The 21532-nt window shown below is 34.2% G+C and overlaps 3 protein-coding genes across 7 annotated transcripts in view; 2 read left to right on the top strand and 1 right to left on the bottom strand.

Annotated features, from left to right (window-relative positions):
• Nucleotides 1-904, top strand: part of LOC136990748 (tumor protein D54) — a 36075-nt gene extending 35171 nt beyond the window's left edge. For all 5 annotated transcript variants that reach the window (XM_067289204.1, XM_067289182.1, XM_067289197.1 and 2 more), the window contains one exon: nucleotides 74-904. In XM_067289204.1, the coding sequence (XP_067145305.1) occupies nucleotides 74-208 (135 nt within the window). In that variant the 3' untranslated portion in view covers nucleotides 209-904. The remainder of the gene's footprint in view (nucleotides 1-73) is intronic.
• A 9896-nt stretch (nucleotides 905-10800) lies between these two features.
• Nucleotides 10801-21532, top strand: part of LOC136990827 (uncharacterized) — a 21956-nt gene continuing 11224 nt past the window's right edge. Inside the window, exon 1 of the mRNA XM_067289269.1 lies at nucleotides 10801-11016. The gene's annotated coding sequence lies outside the window, so the exon portion shown is untranslated. The remainder of the gene's footprint in view (nucleotides 11017-21532) is intronic.
• Nucleotides 19742-20236, bottom strand: LOC136990377 (uncharacterized). The gene has a single exon (XM_067288800.1). The coding sequence runs from the start codon at nucleotides 20234-20236 to the stop codon at nucleotides 19742-19744; it is 495 nt and encodes a 164-aa protein (XP_067144901.1).

The following is a 21532-nucleotide window of genomic DNA, read 5'->3' as shown; positions in this document are numbered from 1 at the left end:
TTCTTGTGACTATTTTTAATATGAATGCATCTTAAAATATTTGTTAATTAAAAATTTATGGATTCTTGTGCAGACTAAAATGGCTGGATCTCGCAGTAATAGTGTGAATAGCTTTGAAGAAGCATTGAGTAATGCTGAGGGAAGGTCTTCAAAGATAGCATCTCCTGCAACAACTCCAGTCATTCCAGAAGGAAAACCACTATCCTAAACTTTCCATTTTGGCAGATGTTATCCATAGGGAAAAAAAAAAAATTGATATTTACTAGTAATCATGTTTCAAGCATGTATATATATAAAAGAAGTGGCAAAAAAAAAAAATGTAAACTTGATTTTTGCTTCATTTCTAATAAATAAATTTCCTTTTCTATTTATTAAAATTTTATTCTAATTCCTGTAAAAATCTTATTAAATTTATATTAATTTTTTATGGTATCCATTCATTAGGTCACAGAATCATAAAATGCGTGTAAACAATGTTTGTTGAACTTCTTTCCATGTATACACTCTGAGAGTGCAAGCAAAAAATAACAAAAAAAAAAAAACTTTTGCAATTAGAATATTTAATCTGTTTCTATAAACTTAACTTTTGTGATCTTTGACAAATAAATTCATATATATTTCTATTTTATGCATTTTTCTTTATTTCTGCTGCTGTTAATTAAAATTTATATTTTGAAAAATTTCTGCTTTCTCATAATTTGAATAATTCATATATTACTAATATGGTTAAGGAAGGTAGTGGCTGTATATGTCAAATGTATATTTTGTTGTTTAAATTATTGGACAATTATTAGTCAAAAAGTCTAATTAAACAGTTGTAAAGGAATTTATCTTTGTGATTATCATCAGTACTTACCAACTTTAATGTAAAAGATAATAAACCAATTTCATTCTGAAAATACAATTGTATTATTGTAATGTATAGTATATGAACATTTTTTTTTTTTTCCATCTTCAACATTCAGATACAAACCTTTTAATTTGAATTTAGTTTATAAATTTGACATATATACATCTATGATTTATTTGAATATGAAACTTTGCTTATGTTAAATTTCTGTTCGAAAATAAACTTATAAAATTTTACCAGAAATAAATCTGTAAATCTTTGGTTATATCATGTTTGATGTATGGCTTAAAAGAAATATGATTTGTATTGGAACAATTTGAACAACAAATCAATATTTCTATTATTAAATTTTTCTTTAATGTGATTTTAAACAAGAAACACAAATACTTGCTTCTTCAGGAACATGTTTAAATTTTAAAAGCCTAAAGGAAAATTTTTCTACAGTTGAACTGTATCAGATAAACAAAGAAAAATCAAAAGAAAAGGAAGGAAAAACAACGATTCATATAGTAAAACAGAGGAAGGAAAAGATTTGTGAAAAGCCAAAAAATCCAGCAACGAATTGCGTAACTTTCCCGGCGACATCTGTTATATATTAAATATTTTACCTGTAATTATTATTATATGGCAAAAAGCTTATTTTTGAGGGTAAGAATGGGTTTTATAAATAAATGCTAATAACGAGTAAAATCTATGTCCAAGCCCTACTTGAAATACGACTCAATTCCCGTCGACCTTTTAATCACCAAAATTTAATATTATTTTAAATATCATATATTTGACGAAAACTATAAAAAATGGATACATTTTAAAAACTTTTTTATGAAATTTTGTCGTCGCTAGTCGAGGTGGTCGTAACTCGAGAAGTGACTGTAGATTATTTTGACTTAATGTATTGATTCTGCACGTACGCATGTCGTATTATCGATATTAATATCGATTTTTAAAAAAATACTATCGCACATTACTGATTAACTTTTGAACCTAGCGGTACAGTAATATAGGTAACACTACAACCAACCACACAAGACACAACAGTTATTTTTTGAAGTTTTGTGTGGGAGATAATTCTAAAGAACTTTTTCAATCTTCAAAAATATGAAATGAAATGGTTCAAATTTTTACAAGATATTATTATTATTTATTGTGAAATTTTGCCGCCCCCTAAAAGTGCCACCCGGGCGGGCCGTCCCTGTGGTTCATTATCATACTAAGAAAACAAGCACCGCGTTTCAGTACGGGCGCGTTTTTTATGCAGTGAAAGTGTAGCGAAATGACGTCACGAGCAGCGTTGGCCATTTAGAAACGGGTTTCAGAGGATTAGCTGTAAAGCGCTTCTCGCCCTACGTATCCAACCCAAAGACGCACGTGTTTTTCCGAAGCAGTTTTCTTTGCCTGCGTACAGGTGGCGCTCAACTTAGTTCCACTAACTCTATAAAACACTTATGATTATACCTTGACAATCGACAAGATTAAATTATTAACGAATTGAATATAAAACACAAATCGACTTCCAATTAGAACTAGAACGATACTGTTACTATTTATATTTTTATTGAAAAATAATATAATTGAATGATAGAAGTCATTCTTGCTGAATATTAATCATAAACAATCCAAGCACAAAATAAAATACGGGAATCCCTACAAGTCGGTACAGACTTGTTGCCAGTCGCTACAATGAGCAAGATGTCATTATTACACATTCATTTAAAGAAAGGGGGATTCCCCAGTTTCGTCACAGAATAAGTAATGAAATATTCCGTGCTCATTTCAATCGGTCCGAATCGTAGGTGCGACAAAAATATGAAATGAAATAGTTCAAATTTTTACAAGATATTATTATTATTTATTGTGAAATTTTGCCGCCTCCTAAAAGTGCCGTCCCTGCCGCCCCCCACTACGCTACGCCACTGCTGCTAGCGGTTAAACTTAGAAAGAATAGATAGCTCTTTACACAAAGGTAACAATATTAAAAACGTTTTTAAACTAATTTTAAAACATATCATTTTCATGTGAAAAGTACGATATAAAATTGGACTATCGATAGTATCCGAGCATTGGCGTAGCCAGGGTTTTGTTATGGGGGGCCTAGTAGAGGCTGTAATTTTCTGGGGAGGGGCACCAGGTTAACTGGGGGGCCGTGCTTACCCATGCCCCTTTCTGGTTACGCCCATGTATCCGAGCACTACTTATTTGGTCTACCACGTCTGTGTGTGGCAGTGCCGTAACTAGGGCGGTGCCAGCGGTGCCCAGGCACAGGGCGTAGACCCTGGGGGGCGCAGAAATGACCTGGACCAAGTTTTGGGGCGTAGTTACAGATGCTCGCACCGGGCGCATCAAAGGCTAGTTACGACGCTGGTGTGTGGCATTCTGTCTTCCCTCATTCAGCTTTTCTTCATGTTACATCTAACTGTATATTTCTGTTCGCCCTTAGATTCGTTTATTTGCTTCATTTCTGACACATTGTTTTTAAAATAAAACTATGTCAATATCTATACCTCATTTCACTAGATTTTACTGTTATATAATATTTTTAATTGCATGATTTTTTGTATAAATAAGAAACGGGATACTATAGATTACCACCTATGGAATTTCGGGGCTTTGAGTATATATCTGAACTGAGGGGACCGAGACGAGTTCAACGATACCCTACTTTTGGACCGGAGACGAAAAATAATAAAGTTATCATAGTTTTTAAGTTATCATACTTTTTTAATGCTTTCATGTAGACAGCACCATAGTTGCTAGTGCTGCCATCTCGCGGTAAAGTCTGCAAACAAATTTAAAGAAAAGCACTCTGAAAGGCAAGAAATTGCACGAACAGTTGAACGCCACTTCCTTTTTTCCCTTTTGTTCAAGCATCGCGACTCCCGATCGCGATAGCGCGGTCGGCTCGTAGTACTAGCCAACCGCGAGCGTTAGCGAGACTGAGGGGCCGTAGCCCCCGAGATCGACTAGCGAGGATGTGCAAGAAGGACTTAACTCGAACTGTAGACGATCGGTGTGCTCGTGGATAAACATCTGCCTTTGTTGAAGGTATATATGGCCGACTTGCCGAACTGCCTGTTAAACACGCGACAGGCTTAGCGGAGAGAGCGGCGCGACTCCCGATCATCGCGCGATCGCCGCAAAAAATATGATAACTTTTTTATTTTTTGCCTCCGGCCCAAAAGTAGGGTACCGTTGAACTCGTCTCGGTCCTCTGAGTTCAAATATATACTCAAAGTCCCGAAATTCCATAGGTGGTAATCTATAGTACACCCTAAGAGGCTTACTATTGATTGTGAAAAGCCGCTATTGAATTTGCTCCGTTATATTTTCATAACAAATGAAACTGTGCTGTTAAATTTTACAATAGAGTGGTTAATTTGTCAAATAACAAATACCTCGCATACTTGGTCAGCGAATAAACAATATTCGTGACGTATAAATGACCATCGGACGTCTTAGTGGCAATGACGTCACCGTCAATGATAAGAGTTTACAGATCAGTAGACTATCTGTTGTCGCGCTGATTAGAATCTACACAGGAATATATTTTACACTGACGTTTATCCGTGACCTAATGAATTCCGATTTAAAAACTTACGTAGTAGATAACGACAACTAAACAGTAAAAGGCAGAAAAATAGAACTTGTAAAAGTAATAGACAAAACGCTTCAATTGAAAAACTATATATAATTTTCAGCCTTATAATATATATGTATACAGCGCTTCGAGAGAAGAGTTGGGGATTCTTGCCCTGGCCTGGAGACACTTGTCTCGTAGTGGTTCCTATCCATATAAATGAAATGTTTTTACTAACAATGCAAATTTTTTAAGACTACTTTTTATTCATAAAGAAACATTCAACGTATTTTGTTCCAGGAAAAAAATGGCAAAAGGGACTCACTCTAACCCCAGACCCCATACAGTTCTCGACGGCCCTGTATGTATGTAATATGTATAAACATACAAATATAATTGCTTACAGAATAAATTTTACATTGAGTCTGATTGTATGATACGTTCTTGTATACAAGGTATAACAAGGCCGCTCAAAGGTTAAGAAGAGACTTGTCCACTTCCTTTTTGAGTATGCAGTGTATTTAAAATAAAACTAACATAGCGTTAAAAAATTCTAGTTAATATTTTTTTACTTTTTTTTTGTCAGATTTTTTATTTTTATTTTAACAGGAGAATGCAATGGAATGAAGTATAGTAAGCATAATTACTTTTATAATGTTGCGTGTCTAAGTTTTAAACTTCAAATAACAATTTTTATGTAAGGAAGCTGATTGAGAAAATTAACCTAAATAATGATATACTGAACTGCATATAAAACCATAATAAAAACCTAAAATTTAACAGTTAAAAGTAAACAAAATCTTACATGTTGAGTGCCAGACAATTTCTCCAGACGTGCTTCTTTCAATCTGTCTTCAATGCCCCATATATATTCAATAGATATAATTCTGTTAAATTTCGAAATTTTTGGTTCATCCATCCAGTCCTGAGATATAGTGCAAAATAAACCTCTAGATTTTTTAAAGTATTTTCGGGCTATTTGTGTGTCAAAACGTCGACAAATGCAAAAAAGGAGGGTAGGTCAAAATTTAACCGACTATCATACTGTTATATTCTATGACAGCCGGAAAAGTAATTGAAGTTATTCGAAATAATAACTTTGTAATTTTGTATTTAACTAATAACGTCGAATGATGAATTAATAATTTCAAGTATATAAAAATACTGTTTTTTTAACTTTGATGACAACTAAGATGTATTTTTATACATATTTATCTCATCTGTAACATAAACATAAATTGAGATCACGGTTTTATTTTTAAATTAAAAATAGCAGACACATACAAGTACATTATTATTTATTAAATAACATAATTTGCATATTATTAAATTACGATTGATGTAATTATTAGAGTTAAAACACGGAGGCATTAGTACAAGTTATGATTCTTAGTACCTAGATGTCCTAACTCTAATAATTCTATATAGTTTTGTATTTTATTTCCAAATCATAAAAAATGCAACGTTTGATTATAGTTAATATAGATCTTCAATGTAATGATATGATTAAAATACAATTATTCGTGTATAGAGCCAACGAGAGTCTGTACGGGCCCTTTAGCTTTTTGTTTTTTGAACAATTCGAGAAAAAAATTAGAAAACGATTATACTAGTGTTTTCGTGAATTAATAGTAAATTTTAAGTATAATTTTGCGATGTATTGATTTATTAGCTATTTCTGATGAATGCTTACACAGCTAAAGAGATATACAAGCATCCCTTTCGATGTGTACATTGAGTTTTCTTAAAACTATTTTAAAGGTAACAGACTTACGCCACTTGTGCATCAAATACTTAAAATCTTATGCAGTTGCTTTCGACGGTCGTAACTTATTTAAATTGATTAATTATTCATTTTGGTTCAATATAGAATTAATTTTTATTACAGAAATTCGTGAATTCTTCTTACATTTAACTAAAAGATTGAGAGAATGACTTCTGGATAACAATCCAGAAAATAATCAATGACCACGTGTTGTTACAGAACTGACAGTTTTGAATGCTATCTAATTTTGATTTTTCTAGATTTTCTAGATAACTGATAGGATACGACGTTTGTATACCAAGATTCCTAACAACTATCATCCTCAATATGTGGAGCACAATTGTTGTATAGTAACTTACGACTGTTATTCAGCGTAATTTGCAGTCGATTAGCGGTTACGTCTGAAGTATATTTATCTGTAAGAAGTAAAAATCCAGCCTGCAGTTACAACTCTTCTGCTGAGAAGATACTATACAAATGCAACTATAGTCGTCACTAAAATTCCACAAATATGTCAATTACGATACTTGTGCTCCAGATAGACGAAATGAAGTATTTAGCAAACTAAAAGTTTACAAACTCCAAGTTTTTACGTGATTTAAAAGAAGAAACAGTCGTAGTGATTGTGGAATTCTCACTGTTGAATTTTTCACTGGTTTAGCGGATGAATCCCTCATCACCTGTTGCTCCCACTTCTAAGTTTTCTGATGCAAAACACCTAAGATGTACACTTTGGAGTTATTTATATCAACAAACTGCACAGCTCTATCATCAGTCTCATCCGAACATCAATCTATTTAATCGCCGACCACTGTATTAAAATAATATAAAATATTTAAAGTTTATTTTTTTTAAAGTGCACTTTCGGCTCCCCTAAGAATTTGACCGCCTGCGTGCATGCAGGCACTGCATACCTATCATAACCAGTCCTGGCCTGGGAAAAATCTCCATTTTTTTCCTCTCGACGGCCCTATTCGTATATTAAGAAAGTACAAGAAAAACCATAGAAGTAATAGAAAGTACAAGAACAATCATAGAAAGTACAAGAAAGTACATAGAAGTCATAGAAAGTACATAGAAAGTACAAGAAAGTACAAGAAAAATCATAAAGTACACAAAGATTTGCATTGAAAAATTGGTAAATATCAAAATTTCATATGGTCTGTGAATAATTTTTAAGCTTCATTCAGAACAAATAGCTTTTTTAATACACTATTTATTATATCGTATCAGAAAATATTTGGAGACTGGTTAGTATTTTATATTATATAAAATACTACACAAAGCGTCCTGGATTGCCCGGAGAATATAACAATTTTAAAACTGGCCAAGAATTCTATCAAACGGGAATCCATTAGTTTCTGGATCCGCTGGAAATTTAGGATACTCAAAGGAATTAGACTGAAATCTACTAATTCCTGGAATCCTTCAATGTACTGCGAGATGATCGCCTACATCTTTCTGTTCCGCTCCTCTATACTTCTTTTTTTCTTATTTGTAGGTCTTCGTCTGAAGATTCTACTTCAAAAATTCCTCTTCTCTTCAGTGTCTTCACTCATTTTTTCAAAGCAAACAAATGAACAAGCACTTCAACAAAAATCAAAACTGAAAAAGTATTAACCGAAATCGAGAAATTATACATCTGAAAGTGAACTAGCTAAAACACAAGGAAGATTTAAAACAAGCTTTAAACATAGTGTGCCCCATTACAGATTAGACGTTTAATTGTCACCTTTGCTATTCTTATCATGCCGTATTTATTCCAAGGCAATTCATGAAACTGCTGTTAAGTGCAATCTAAGCACACTGAAGCGGACAATGTGTCGACAAAATGGATATGAATCTTTAAATAAAAAGAGTGAAATCGAATCTTCCTTTGTTTTAGCTGGTCTTTTCATTCACTTGATTAAAGTATATGTATTTCTTGATTCTTATTAATAATATACCAGTCCCCAAAAAGCTATTTATATCAAAGCAACTCGCATTACAAGAAAAAAAATGTAAACAAGAAACAAATTAGACTATGTCTACTTTAATTATGCGTATTTACTTAGAATTTTGAAGGAAATTTTGAACAAATATTGCTTAAATTTCTCTTAAAACTATCTAATTAATTTTGAGTCTAATTTATTCCTTATAGGTCAACTAATCTTTTCCAGAATAAAAATGGAGCCATTGTTCATTAGCCTACATATGCCTATTTGAAGGAAAATAGTTCCGTGCCCATTACAAAGTAAACATTGTAAAACATAATACTGTATGCACAGTACATTTATATATAAAACATGCATCAGAAGATCATAAAATGTATTTAATCTGTTACGTTAGAAATTTCTTACGTTTTTGCAAGAAATTTGAAATAAAGCATTTCATACACTCATAATAGAATATCAGTATCATTTATAAAAACAGGAGATTGTAAAGCAAGAGGTCATAAAGTAAGATCTATTTTAATTTTTATATGGAGTACTTTCAACTGGATTATAATTATAGCAAGAAGGTATCGAGCAAAAATTTCCTCGTTACTTATTATCTAAATATTTAAATTCATGAATTAAATTAAATTGCAAATAAATTTCATAACAAATTACGTAATTTTAATATCGATAAAATCAATATGTTATCAACACGAAAGATTCTGTTCCATTGACTGTTGCATTATATTTCAGCAATATGAAGTGTTAAGTAGTGCTACTACATTTCATGCACATTTTTCCGAGCTAAATCTTATCCGATAAAAAATATTGATTCGTAATATAATTGAAATTTATCATGAAAAGGGAGTTCGAAACACACACACACACACACACACGCAAAAAAAACACTAATTTTTGTTGTTGTTTTATCCGTTCGAGCAGTGTGAAGTTATAAGGTCTTCCAGAATCTCAGGACCCCTTTCACTTGCAAACTGCGCGTAAAGATAAAACTAACACTAGCAGTGGCGGATCCATATAAGAGTTAATAGGGCTTGAATCCAAAACCATGGGCGTAGCCAGGAAGGGGCACGGGTGGGCACGGCCCCCCAGTTAACCTGGTGCCCCTCCCCACAAAATTACAGCCCGGCCCCCACATAGTTAACCTGGTGCCCCTCTCCAGAAAATTACAGCGCGGTCCCCCCAGTTAACCTGGTGCCTCTCCCAGAAAATTACAGCCTCTACTAGGCCCCTCCCATAACAAAATCCTGGCTACGCCAATGTCCAAAACCCCTATCTTTTAGGAGGTCTGAAGGAACAGTTTAAAGTATTTGCAAAACAATTCTAAACCAGAGATTACTTGTCAATAAATAGGTCTAATTGTAATCTGGTTACTGGCTAAATTAATATGGAACAATTCAAATAACATTCACATAATTAATTGGTTTGCAATTTGAAAAAATTCCTACTGTCTGTCCTTTAATCTCGAAAACAGAGTTAGATAGATGAAAATCAAAACCACACATGGTTTCCCCTAAATGGAGTTACATAGATGATGTATTTTAAATTGAATAAATTAAGAATATGATTAAAAATTGTAGCCTGAAATTGTGGCAATGTCACAATATATAATTGCTCGTTTATTATATACGTTTTATATTCTTCACTTTTTTTGACAAGCGAGTTTATCGTTTTAAATTTAATTTTTTAATTAATAGTAAACTTTATAAAACTATTATAAGAATTGATTGAAATCGATTAATTAAATTTATAAAATGTTTTTGCATAAAAATATTAATATTAAACATGAACAATTTTATGAAAAATGTTTTAGAATATTGGATTTTTTTCCCTCATGACACGAAAATATAGGAAGGTCTTTCTAATTACTTAAAAGTTCGTTAACTTCTTTCCTATTAATAAACGAGCCACACGAAGATCGCACTGTTATTTATTTCATCTTGTATCACCTTTAAATTTGACCTGATTCCTAATGCTTATGATATGTCATACAGTGAAGCTTTCTTTACGGTAATAAAACCCTTTAAAGAAAGCTTCACCGTATGACAATTCATAAGCATTAGTAAATAGCGAGGTTGAGGCCGACGTTTTAAACGCGAAAACGTGTACGTTGGACGTTCAGTGCCGCTTTTCTGTAAGCCTAGAAGTTTGACAATGGCGTTTGGAAAGTCAGTGGAATCATGCTCGACATTCCAAACTTCTAGGCTTACAGGAAAGCGGCACCGAACGTCCGACGTACACGTTTTCGCGTTTAATTAAAACGTCGGCCTTAACCTCGCTAATGTTGTGTTCTTAATTTAACACGATGAATTGCAGGACCTTTACATAAGGCTTAAATAAATCGTAACGCTTAATTAAGCTATAATTAAAGATATATATATATATATATTTGTACTTATTAAACTCATTTAAAAATAAGTTAATAGATAATTAAATAAATTTTAATAAACACTTAAAAAAGTCTACTTAATAGAAACGAATTCAGTATATAATTCATCAGCCGTAGTTTATTTATTCAAGCATCTTTCTGTAAATTCTCAACCGAATTTATTTACATTATCGTCATCGGCAATCATCTGTTTATCAATCACGTGACCGACGATCTTGCGTTAGACACGGCCGTTCGCCATTTTGATAATGTTTTAAATTTTCTCGTCCAGATCGAACTTTGCCATAAAGAAAGCGAGCAAACGACGGTGCGATAATCGGTAATCTCGTCGATGAATCGAAAACGTTTCAATCCGTGATCGAGAAGGGACAAACGTCGCTCTTTGTACCGTTTCATAAGAGTTACATCATTGCCATCATTGATTTCTCAACACCATTTAATAATAACTCCATCTCATCCAATCATTCCTTCATTTCGTGTGAACCAGTATTTAATACTAAACTTGTAAGTCAATTTTCCTATCATTTATATATACTATAAACGCCTAGAATATTATATATATTTATATTATTATTATCATCATTTAAACGGTTTTAATTAAAACAACAAGTGGAAGCATGATAACACTTCTTAATTGATCATACACCTTGACCTAAAAATGAAGAAAAATGCTCTCTTTGTTATCCTATAAACATTTAAATTGCTTAAACTTGTGTATAATACATTGCTTCATATATTTAAACAATTATATACATTTTTAAAACATTTTCTTATAGAAATTGCTGTTGTCATGTGAAATTTTTAACAGTTTTTTTTTTCCTTTCTTTCTTCCCCTTAACATTTCAATGTACATCCAAATATTTATTAAATGATAATTAATTGCATTCCAGATTTGCCAGATAAAAAAAAAAACATTTTTCAGTCATTTTTACTTGCATTTTTAATTTAAAAAAAAAAAAAAAAAGAGTTAAATTAAACAGAAATTATCAGTTCTTGCGACATGTTTAGTTGCATGCGGCACTATTGGGTCCAAGTTCTGCTTTAGGAATCTTTCGTTTGGATAAGAACTTTTAAACCTATTTATATGATTTTTTATTTCTGTAAGAGTGTTAAATATTCGACTTAATGAACTGATGTATTCGTAAATAGACTAAATTAGTATTTCCGTCTCGACAAACTAAATAGACTAAATTAGGAAATTCCTAATTAACAAAAATTCATATTAACGAGTATTTAAGATTTACCGTATTTACTCGCAGTTTTTATTTGTTTTTTGCTGCTTGGAAAGCCTAGGTCGTCCTATATGCACAAGTAAAGGATTCTTTAAGTTTTTTCAATAATTTTTGTGAACTGTGTATTTGCATTTTTACCGCATGCTCACCCTCTGGTGTTTAAAAACAAAAGTATTTTATTTGGGTTGTTTGAATCATTCTTGTGTATTATCGGGAGTAAAGATGAATAGGAATAGGAAAAGTAAAGCTTTTGAATTGAAATTCCAAAATCACACGAGAGCCCGATATAAGTTTTAATCCGTTCCTTCATGAAAATGGATGATTATTCGGAAATCAGAGTTCGGAGAAACTCGTAAGTGCAATGTCGACGGAGAGTGGATTCGACCGTTAAGAATTGGCAAAAAAAAGTTCCCGATCGTCTGGCTTTACGTGAACAAATTATGTTGTTGATTTTACAACATTTCTCCTTAAAAATTAAAACGTCAGTAATTTTTGTCGAACAATATGTGCATTTATGTGCATTTGATGTTTTATTTGTGATTAAATGAAATAAAATTAGAACTGTGTTAATAAATCTAATTTTTGTTTATTTGTTTTGTCGAAACCGTGTCTTCTTTTTCTTGTTTTGTTTGGTGTCACGACTTGGTGAATTTATAGACACTTGGCAAATTCATTTATTTAATCCATAATCTTTACAGAGACATGTTTCAGGCTTTCGCCCCTCTTCAGTCTGTTACGTAGAGGGGCGAAAGCCCGAAATGCGTCTCTGTAAAGATTATGGATTAAATAGATGAATTTGCCAAGTGTCTATAAATTCACAAAATTGTGACACCAAACAAAACAAATCTAATTTTCTTTATTTTGATCTTTAAAGTTACACCTCATCTTATATACGAGATTGTCTTATGCCTGAGTATATATGGTAAATTTGTTTTTATTTTATTTTAAAATAAGATATTTGGTCGTTCGGATTAATAAAATTTATTGCCGAGTTTAAAAGTTATTATCTTATTATAAAAAGTTTTAAATATAATAGCTATAATGTAATAATTATAAATAATTTAATAGAATAGCGTTTGTATTATGGTTGCCAACTCTTCTGGACTTGCCAGGAGAATTTTTTAAACTCTTAAATCAAGGTTTATTCTTTCTGTATTTGCTTGGCAAGATGATCGACTTTTGGGTTAGATATTAAAATGGACTAAAGAATAGATGACGGCATTTCGATATCACCAAGAGTAAAAAAATATCAAATTTTCTGTAATTATATTACTTCTGGAATAGAAAACGACTGGAATCGACTCTTCGGGGAGTTGGCTTAGTTTGTATATACAGTATTTTATAATATAACTAAAGTAGACTAAATATAAAAGAATTTTTGAACCTAATAGGTCTATACCTTATATTAAATATTTTTTGAAAGTAGAATACGTAAATATTACTTAAAAACTATAAAATTTATGAAATTTAAATTCTTTATTAACAATGCTTATTTAAAGGATAGTCTATTAGATTATATCATGTATTTTTATACTATAAAAATTTTGGGTTTGATTGAACTTTGATGAATTATTTTGATTTCTTATGGATAAACTTGAATTATTATTATAACATTTTTTTACATTTGTTGAAAATATATACTTTTAACTAGATTTTTTAAAATTAAAATTGATAAATATCTAAATTTTTTTATTTAAATGTGAACTAAAATCTGTAAAAATTGAATCAGAAGTTAAGTAAAATTTTAAAATACAAACTAAATTGATGGAATAGTAAATTTTTAAATCTGTGTGTAATATACTGCTTAAAAGTACCCGAATTTAATTCAACATAAAAAATGAATGATTTAAGATAAGCAATTGCTCGTCGCTTTAATATATCTTGACAGAGTTTCAGGCTGCAATTTTTAATCATATTTTTAATTTATTTAATTTTAAAATATATGCTCTCCACCTCAAATTAGTAGTTGCTTACCCCTGTACATCATACTTTTCCTTTAACAATAGAATTGTGCCAAGTCGTCTAACAGCTTTTTGGGGAAATATTTTTGAATTGAAATAACATGACTTCCGGTTTTCATTGGAAGTAATTGGGGCCGCCTGCCTCTAAGGTTTCCATATCTGGTCTTGTCATTCATCTATCTAACTCCATTTCCGAGATTAAGGAAAGATGGACGAATGACAGTGAGAATTTATAGGTCTACAGTATTTTCAAATTGCACCCCAACAAGTGACATTGGTGGGAAAATTCATCAAGTTTTATAGAGATTTTTTTTTGTACTGTGAGATGGTGCAGAATTTGAATCGTGAGCATTATTGTTGAGTCATGGCTTCATCACAGGAGAAAGTGTAGATAGTGGTTTGGTATGCCCGAGTGTGGCTGCCAAGATTCCCAATCTGATCCTTGTAGATATCTTTGTGGAGTTATGTGAAAGATATGGTTTATACAACTTCAGTCAGAATCCTTCAGGATTTTCAGGAGTGCCCCTATTGTTAGGCAGGATATGTGACATCATACATAGCAGGAAATTGCCTACTGCCTTGATGTTGTCACTGTGACTACTGGAGTGTACATAGAGATGTGTTGATTTTTTCAATGAAATTTGATGAAGTTTTCCTTCATATAAAATCTTTGGTGAACTTTTATCTTTAATCATTCATTTTTATATCCAAATCAAATTGTGTACTTTTGAGTGCAACACTATATTATTAGTCCAGAGATGCCAATTATTAAATATGTATTAATTTAACAGTATAGTAGAGACAGACTGCATTGAGGTTGTATTCAGGTCATATATTTAGAAAATTGCATTTTATTTTCAGAAACTTTACTAAATGTTTTTACTCCTTGCTATTTTCAAGATTGAAAAGAGCAATTGGATTATATTTGCTGTGGGTTGCATAATTTAATTGCTTATACTGTTGACTTAAATCATATTTGCCATTTTATATTTATATAATAATGAAAAATTTTTAAAATACCACATTTTTTGGAAAACAGTTTGGGCAAACTACTGGACAACCATCATGCTTGGGAACAGATTGTCTGTCTGACTGTCAGTGGTATATTTTCCAGAAGTTCTGGAAACATATTAACAAGAAAATCTGCATAACATTGTCCATTTAAAGGCATTTAAAAAAAATAAGGATTGATTACTTGATCTTAACCATCACACAAGGTATTAAGGCTCCATATATGTTAATGTATATTTCTCTAAGCCAAAATTCAGCATCCAATGACATCAGTGGATTCAACATGATTTTGAAGGTTAATGTTGCTAATTTCTTGATACAATACTATGTGAAATGTCATTCAAAATCCTCCTAACATTCAATTGGCTCAATCTAAATTTATTCTTTTGAATGGAATCATGCGGATTAACCATAAATGTAACAAGAACATCTAACATTCTTTCATCTCTGACTCTAATTTCTTGATAATTTTGTGTTTATAGTTGAATATAACAAATTTTGCATATATGGATCACCAAATGTGAAATACAGAAGGGTGAATTCAAGCTGGATTTTTTTGGGCATAAGGATATTTCACAGTCATAAAATTCACTTTACATTCACACAGTATCATTAACATATCAGTAGTGTCTTCATTATTGTAAAGAATGATTTTTTTTTGGGATAAACAAATGTTTGAAAAATTACCAAAAACAAATATACACAAAGGCTGAAAGCTAAAAAGAGCATCAGACAATCTATCATGTTTTAGTGTTGCAACATGCTTGTTTAATTTTCATATGATTAGTAAATAGCAAAAGCAATGTTTGGTTTATTTTGTAAATTGGGATTTTCTAATCTGTACATTTATAAAAAGCTCTATCCAGCAATACACAACTTGACCCCTATTCTGATAACTATAACTGATTATGAATTTCTTAACTTTATTTCTACTGAGTTTTGATTAATGTCAATGTCACCAATTGATTCTTCACATGGCTTTGGAGAATATTTTTTTATAGTTAATCTTTTAAAACAAATTGTTTTCAAGAAAAAACACTAATGTGTATATGTGTGTATGTATATATATTATCAGTGTATAAAATTGAAAAATGAAAACATTTTTCAATAAGAAATTGTAACAAAATTTTAATACTTTTTGTAGTATATTTTATATACAGAGGACTTAAACATTTATCAAAAGACAAAAAAGAGATCTATCCAGCATTCCATAAGTATATGTGTATGGTGTGTGCTCATTCCAGTACTAAAATAACCAAAGGGAATCAATTTAAGATATTATATATTTTAAAATACAAATAATCTCTGATTGTAAGGGATAAAGCTAACATGGTAGATATTGATACAAAAAATGAGCATTATTTTGCTAGAGAATATGTTCAAGATGTTCAAGACTACCTTTAGTGACAATACAAAGATATAAATGGTTGAGTGAAATGTTATGGATTGCATATAGCATTCCTGATGTCACTGTTTCACAGGCCTCTGTATGTGACTCTACAGTTCACCAACATCATCTAGTGCTGCTGAGTAAGCATCATATATTAATGCTTTTAGATGGCTTCACAGGAAAAAATCCAGAATGGTCAAGTCTGGGGAATGTGGTGTTTATGTAATGGGCTATGTTCCACTCTGCAAGCCACTGATGCATAACTGTCTGGAAGTGCTGTCATGCTAGTACTAAACCTATTGTAGTTGCACCAGTGACAAGTCATATGCCATTTGTTCATTGTCATGTTTGGGATATTCAGATATCTGTCACTGTTTCAGAATGTTATTTTGTGGTTCTAGATGAAATAACCACAGAATTTAACAGGTAAAACAAATTTATTTGGAGCTCTAGTACAGAGAGTGTCAGCAGTACCATACACGTGGTCAGAAAGTCTGACTGGGAGACAAAGGGCAAAATCTAGGGGCACGGTAAGTGTTGCCAGGTTGGCCACATACTCCCTCCCCAGTGGCAACACTCAGGAACTTAGAAGGGAAACGTACAGTTCGTCCAGAACGAGTTGTCCGTGAGCAAGGTGCCTTGATTTGTGTGGTCTTATCTGGCGGGTGGTCATTTCTATCCACAGGTCCATTGTCACTGTTGGAGGATGGCGGAGAAGTGGTTGTATCTTTAAGAAAGAAGGCGGGTTTGAGACGGTCAATTGAAACAGTTTGCTTCCCACGGGGTGTATCTAAGTTGAAGTGTTTCTCTGAGTGTCGTAAGACATGGAAAGGGCCATCATAGATTGGTTGTAATGGTTTTCGTGATGCATCATGGTGCACAAAGACATGCAAGGCATTCATCAACTCAGGGTGTAAAAATATATTTTTAGATGAGTGGTGGACATCTCTGACCGGGCGGATCAACCTCATATAATCCTTCAACCTGCAGATCAAGGTAGGAAAATTGTTGGCATGAGTAGTCTCATGGTCAAAGAGGAGATCAGAAGGCAGTGCAATGGGTTCGCTGTACATGATCTCTGCTGCTGTAATGTTGTAGTTGGGGATGGCATAGGATCTTAGCCCCAAGAGGGGTTGGGAGTTTAGCAACCCAGTTATCAGTCAGTTGAGCGCAAGGACTTTAGCTGATGATGCCACTATTCAATTTTCCCATTTGCGGCTGGGTGGTATGCTGTTGTTTTAATCTGGCTAATTCCCAGGGCTTTGGTGAGATCAGCAAAAAGTTGGCATTCAAACTGGCGACCCCTGTCAGTGGTTATAATGCATGGTATGCCAAACTGTGCAATCCATGTAGAAAGGATTACATTGGCTATAGTCTCAGCTGAGATGTCTGCCACTGGTATGGCTTCTGGCCAACGTGAAAATCAGTCTATGATTGTGACTAGATAGGTAAAGCCTTGGCAAGATGGCAAGGGACCCACTATATCCACATTGATGTGAAAAAAACGGCAATTGACTTGGCTGTAGGTTCCCACTGCACTGTTAGTATGTCTTCCTAGTTTGACTCTCTGACAGGGAATGCAGGTTTTAGCCCACAATCTGACATCTTTCCTTATTGATGGCCAAATAAAGCATTTGCTGACTAGGTCCACTGAACCTCTTATTTCCGGATGTGCTAACCCATGTAGGGAGTCAAAAACTAGCCGGCAGTACTGTTCAGGTACATAAGGCCTGTGTTTGCCTGTTGAGATATTGCATGTCACTTCAATGCCGTTATCGAGGCAAACCTTTTGAAATTTCAGCGAACATGTTTGTGTTTGTTGAAGTTGAGCAAGCTCTTTGTCCACAGCTTGTGCAGCGGCAGTATCTTCCAGGGGTATTCCTGTTGGGAGAAAGATAGAGCTAATTCTTGAGCAGACATCTGCAGCTACGTTGTCCTTCCCTGGTATGTACCTGATATCTGTGGTAAATTGGCCAATGTAATCTAAATGACAGAGTTGGCGAGGGGATGCCTTATCTGAACGTTGCTGGAATGCTTAGGTTAGGGGCTTATGATCAGTATATATCGTGAAATTCCTGCCTTCTAAAACGTGGCGGAAGTATCGCACTGCTGAATATGCCACTAAAAGTTCATGGTCGTATGTGCTATAGTTAGCCTGTGGTTTGGTTAGCACTTTAGAAAAGAAGCCTAGAGGTTCGACAATGGAACTATTCTTTTGTTGAAGAGCTGCGCCTATTGCGAAAGTCTGATGCATCCACCATCAACATCATTGGAAGATCAGTGGAGGGATGGGCCAAGAGGCAAGCACCTGCTAGTTCCTCTTTAAGTCGTTCATAGGCTGCGATTGACTCTGGGGTCCATTGCACTTTTCGTTTATCTCTTTTCCTGGTATCTTTGCACAAATCAAAAAGAGCTTGTTGCGTGCGTGCCGTGTTGGGAAGTGAATGTCTATAAAAGTTGACCAGCCCTAAAAATTTTCGGAGCTGTTCTATAGTATCCGGGCGTGGAAAGTTTCGGATGGTTTGAACTCGTTCGGGCAGGGGAACAATTCCTGCTTGGGAGACGTTATAGCCCAGGAAAGAAACCTCCTGCACACCGAAAACACACTTTGACAGGTTGATGTTGATGTCATGCCCGTGGAGTCTAGTGAATAGTGTTCTTAAACGGGATACATGCTCCTCCTCTGAACGAGATGCGACGAGAAGGTCATCAAGGTACGAGTAGACAAAGTCTAATTCACGTAAAATATCGTGAATATATCTTTGAAATGACTGGGCAGCGTTGCGTAGTCCAAATGGCAATTTTAAAAATTCAAATAAGCCAAAGGGTGTGATCACAGCCGTTTTTGGAACGTCCTCTGGTGCCACAGATATGTGGTGAAATGCCCGCACCAGGTCTATTTTAGAAAAGATGGATTTACCTCTTAGTTGGCAATTGAAATCTTGAAGGTGGGGTATTGGGTACCGGTCTGGTATAGTGATAGCGTTCAAGGCCCAGTAGTCCCCACAAGGACGCCGTGAACCGTCCTTCTTTGGAACAAGATGTAGAGGGCTGGACCAGCAACTTTTGGAGGGCCTGCATATTCCCATGTCTATCATCTGTTGGAATTCCAGCTTTGCCTGTGCGAGCTTATCAGCAGGAAGTCGTTTTGGCTTAGCGGTGACTGGAGCTTCTGTCTTGATGATTGTATGGTAGACATTATGGTCACTAACTTGCTGATATGTAGGTTGTTCCTTCAGGAGGTTGGGAAACTCCAAGAGAAGCTTGGAATACTTCTGTTGAGGTGATATCATTAGCACTGTCTGCTGATTTGTGGTGGTGGTAGTTCCTGGGGTTGCCAGGTGAGTGAGATTATCTCTTAAGCACCTATTCTTTAAATCCACAAGAATGCTGAAGTGACTTAGAAAGTCTGCTCCTATAATAGGGTGCTGTACGTCTGCTAAGGTAAATGGCCAGCAAAACGTTCGTCGGAGTCCAATATCAAGTTTAAGAGGCGCTCCCCATACATAGGTATCACAGAGCCATTAGCTGCGTAAAGTTGGTGATTACTGATATGTCATTTTTCTGGAGTGGTAGGAGGTAAGACAGAGATGTCTGCCCCCGAGTCCACTAGGAATCTATGACCAGTGGTAGTATCAAAAATAAATAAGCGATTGGATGTTTTCTCCCTGCCCCTCTGGGTCGCAGAGAGAGCGGGGCTTAGTTGTTTCCCAAGGCTTCCTTGATGCACGTTTAAAAGAACAAGGTGGGGTGCACTTCTTGGCATTAGCTTTGAATTTTAAGTGATACCTACAAACATTATAACCTGGTAGATTTGGACTGGGAGAACGCTGTCGTCTCTCTGAGCGTGAGGGGGAACGAGCTCGTAACTCGTGGATCGAAATGGCAAGTTCTGACACAGCTTTCTCCAAACGAGAGAGCCGATCTGTCTGGTGTGCGGTTGCATCACTGGTGGAACATATGTCTGAATTGGGACTGGTTATCTCCATAATTTTGTCAGCCATAGCGGCCAAGGTATGGAGACTGTCTTGCTTGGTCACTAAAACTGAACACACGTTGTTAGGCAACCTCTGTAGAAAGAGTGTTCTAAGAAATTCGTCCGTTACTTGCGTACTGGCCAGTGCCCACATTTCTCTTAGTAGTGCCAAGGGCTTTTTGTCTCCTAGCTCAATTTCTAAAAGTAATTTTTTTGCCTTCCTACTTTCAGATTCTTCGAACTTGTTGATTAATCGCAATTTAGGTCCGTGTAGGGCGTGCTCGTCAACGGTTGGGATATTAGATCAGCGACCAATTTGGCTATTTCACAGTCAAGCAATCCTAGTACATGATGGTGTTTTGTAACCTCTGTTGTGATATTAGAGACAGCAAATTGTGATTCCACCTGTGTGAACCATACTCTAGCGTTCTTTCTCCAAAGTGGTGGAATTTTCATCGATACTCATGCTACCTCAACGGGGTCTTCGCTTTTCATGATGACGGAAATATATAACTAATAAACTACTCACAGAATTGAGTAAATAAGTTCTTGTGATCACGTTTGGGTCACCACTTTGGGGTTCTAGATGAAATAACCACAGAATTCAACGGGTAAAACAAATTTATTTGGAGCTCTAGTACAGAGAGTGTCAGCAGTACCATACACGTGGTCGGAAAGGCTGACTGGGAGACAAAGGGCAAAATCTAGGGGCATGGTAAGTGTTGCCAGGTTGGCCACATTATCAACGAATACAGAATCATTTAAAATTCAAACTATCAGATTCCTGTCTAAATGGAAAAAAAAATTGAGAGCTAATTTTGATGGAGACACCCAATTGGCAAGGAAGCTGCTCATCCCAAATTCTATATCAGATGTTTAGGATAAAATGCACTTGATATTATATATGTCATGTGCATTGTGGAGCATACTCTACTTAGCTCTACCTAGTGGTATACATTATAACAGCTATACATTTCATTTCAGGAAAACAGTGCCATATCAGTCCATGAAATGTGCTAAAGGAAGTTGTGGTTTGTCATGCTGTAAAATTAGCATTATGTTGTATCACTCAAATTTCTGTACAGTGTCCTCTGCATGTTGTGTTTTGCAAATTGTAGATAGCAATGGAATCAATGTATGTTATGAGAATGTAATATCTAGTGTATTTATGTTCATTACATCCACAGACTAATCTACTGGAATACTGGAAAGATACCAATACTGGAAAGATTTTTTTTTTGCCCTGGGTAGATGTTTAAGTGCACATTTTTTATATGCATAAAAAGTCTATAATATAATGCTGTTATAATTTAATAATGCTAACTATTCATTGAAATAATTGATATGTTGATTTCTCCAATTCTTTCATAGTTTTATTATATTTGTTATCATACTTAATTTTTTGTTCTAACCAACCTCCTTTCTTACAGACCTTCAGTGTATATGTAAT

The sequence above is a fragment of the Centruroides vittatus genome, unplaced genomic scaffold, assembly GCF_030686945.1.
Source record: "Centruroides vittatus isolate TY-2023 unplaced genomic scaffold, ASM3068694v2 contig_1031, whole genome shotgun sequence".
Lineage (NCBI taxonomy): Eukaryota > Metazoa > Arthropoda > Arachnida > Scorpiones > Buthidae > Centruroides > Centruroides vittatus.
Note: the sequence above shows the minus strand (reverse complement) of the source record. Positions and strands in the feature narration are given on the sequence as shown.